This window comes from Penaeus japonicus, unplaced genomic scaffold, assembly GCF_977035675.1.
Source record: "Penaeus japonicus unplaced genomic scaffold, GWHDUDI00000001_assembly GWHDUDI00000042, whole genome shotgun sequence".
NCBI classification, from domain to species: Eukaryota; Metazoa; Arthropoda; class Malacostraca; order Decapoda; family Penaeidae; genus Penaeus; species Penaeus japonicus.
The window spans coordinates 5,873,630-5,876,129 of NW_028234444.1; the positions used below are offsets into that span (position 1 = coordinate 5,873,630).

At 41.0% G+C, this 2,500-nt stretch overlaps 1 protein-coding gene across 1 annotated transcript in view; it reads left to right on the top strand.

Annotated features, from left to right (window-relative positions):
- LOC122258239 (uncharacterized) overlaps positions 1-2,244 on the top strand; it is a 3,538-nt gene extending 1,294 nt beyond the window's left edge. Inside the window, exons 2-3 of the mRNA XM_043024085.2 lie at positions 927-1,010; positions 1,514-2,244. Coding sequence (XP_042880019.2) covers positions 927-1,010; positions 1,514-2,244 — 815 coding nt within the window. The remainder of the gene's footprint in view (positions 1-926; positions 1,011-1,513) is intronic.
- The last annotated feature ends 256 nt before the right edge of the window (positions 2,245-2,500 follow it).

Genomic DNA, 2,500 nt, shown 5'->3' on the forward strand with positions numbered 1-2,500 from the left:
CGATTCCACCATCAAAATATTATATTTTTTTCGGACTTCAAACATTGTAAAGGACTTTGTATTAGTTCGTGAGAGAGAAAATTGTATGAATAAAGTGCACCAGTTATGATAAATCAATAGTTTTCATTATGACGTCAACAAATAAGCACATTGAAGTCTTTGCTTATCTTACGCTGTTTTGAATACCTTAAATATGGCTAAACACCCATTATCAATTAATTAATATCTAATAAATATGCTGATAAACTTGTAGTGAAATATATCAAATAAAATAGTTAGAAGAATATACATCTTTGTTGACAGCTAACTTTTATTTATTATTTCCATCAACAATAATTACTATGGCAAAATATTTATTATCAGTATCGTTGTAAATTGATCTATAGTATCAAAATTAACTCGACGTCCAAATAAGTTCTGAACGAAATTCCAAAATGTCTCGACCGTAAGCTCTATACATAAGAGAAGAAAAGAAACGAAAAGAAAAGAAAAGAAAAGAAAAGAAAAAAAAAAAAAATCGGGAATCTTTCTTGTGATTTTACATATGTCACGTGTCATGTATTCATCATTAATGATTTAGGCAGAAATGTCATTGTCGTCATTATTATTATTATCATTATAGTTAATGATGTTATTTTTTATATAATGATAATAACAATGATAGTGATGATAGAAGATTCGCCTCACCCTCCCACAATCCTTCACACCCAAATCCCTATCTATGCAATTGCAGAGTTGATACCTGATCTTGCGGGTGTTGCCTTGAGGTCCGCCGACCTTTCTGCATCTTGCAATTGACGTCTGATCTCTCTCCCTGCATCTAGGCTTTACACATGTCTTCTCGAGTGACGCCATTCTTTATAGCTTTGCAACTGCAGATTCAACACCTTAGAGTCGATGCTTGATCTTTCCCCCTCTTCCCCTAGGCCTTGCAGACGTCAACTCGAGCGTGCATAGCCTCTCCCAGTCTCTGACGTCACACCTGCAACAGGACAGCTTCCTCCAGCAAGGTGAGCTTTGCCCTTTCTCTTTATTTATTTATTTTTTGAAATATATTTATTGATTTACTTGTAGATATGTATTCATTCATCTATCTATTATTCAGTTTGTTCGTATGGCCTTCAGGTGGTTAATATACGACCCATGTTGCACAAACTGCCTGTCAACAATGGCAAAGAGTAATCGTCACTGTGCACAGAAAGAAGGAAAAAAGAAAAGGATTCTCTAACAATGTGGTTCATATGGTGTGACTTTATTTATCACGAAGATCCATGAAGTTTAATGAGAGAAGGGAGAACAAAGATCTAGAGACAATATCAAATGTTGATTTATTTTTCATCTATATGTGCACAAACATACACACACACACACACACACACACACACACACACACACTTTGTTGTGAATCATTGTATAGTATGATAACGAAGGACTGCTAAACCTTGAAGTCAGAAAGAGCAAAAGATTTAAAAAAAAAAAAATCTATGATACAAGCAGGGTAATTCTCCCGCAGATCCCCTCGCCACCGTAAAACTCATGGAGACACTCAAGGCCCAAGAGAAGACACTGCATGACCTCGACCAAGAAGGTAACCGAATGACAGCCATGATTCAGCAGCTGGGAGCCGAGGTCGCGGAACAGCAAGACGAGACCAGTCTGCTCAAGGGCGAGGTCCTACAGTTAGAGGAGGCGATTCGAGCAGCGAACCGGACCGTCCAACAGCTGGGACAGGAGAAAAGAGAGCTGTGGGCGAAGGCCAATGGCACGGAAGGCCAGGTGGACGCGTTAAGGAGTCGCATCGAAGTGCTCAAGAACCAGGAGGGAGCGGACGAAGTCTTGGCCCAAAAGGAAGAGGCGAAGAGGTCGCTGGAGCAAGAGGTCGCTTCCCTGGAGGACGCCAAGAGTCGTATTCAACAGGAAGTCGCTCGGCTGCGCGAGGAGAGCGACCAAGGAAGGCAGAGACTCCATGCTGCCGAAGCACAGAGGGACGAACTCCAGAGTCAGAACACATTGCTAAGGAAGAGCAAAGAGCGAAGTATAGCGGAGGAGATTAGCTCCCAAGAGTCCATACTTCAGCTGCAGCAAAGGATATCTCAGTTGGAAGCAGAGACAAAGCAGATTGCAAAGCAGAAGCAACTGTCGGACCAGGAGAGAATTAATAAACAGAACATTATTCCTAGTTTGGAGAGGGAGGCGAAACAGCTAAGAAATGTGCTTTATTATGGCAACGAGCCATGTCACTGAGAGAGTGATGGAGAGAGGTAGAGATGGAGAGATGTAAATAGAGAGGAAGAAGGAATGTGCTACAGCATACATGATACATCCAATAGGATCCATTTGTCCCGTTTTATATTTTGATCACGCCTATATAATTTTACACACACATACACACACGCACACACACGCACACACACAAAGCTAAGCCTCAGTGACACTTGTCTTACCAAGCCTTTTCGTTTTCTCGACCAAACAGAGCTCCAAACGTGTACAAACGTTACCG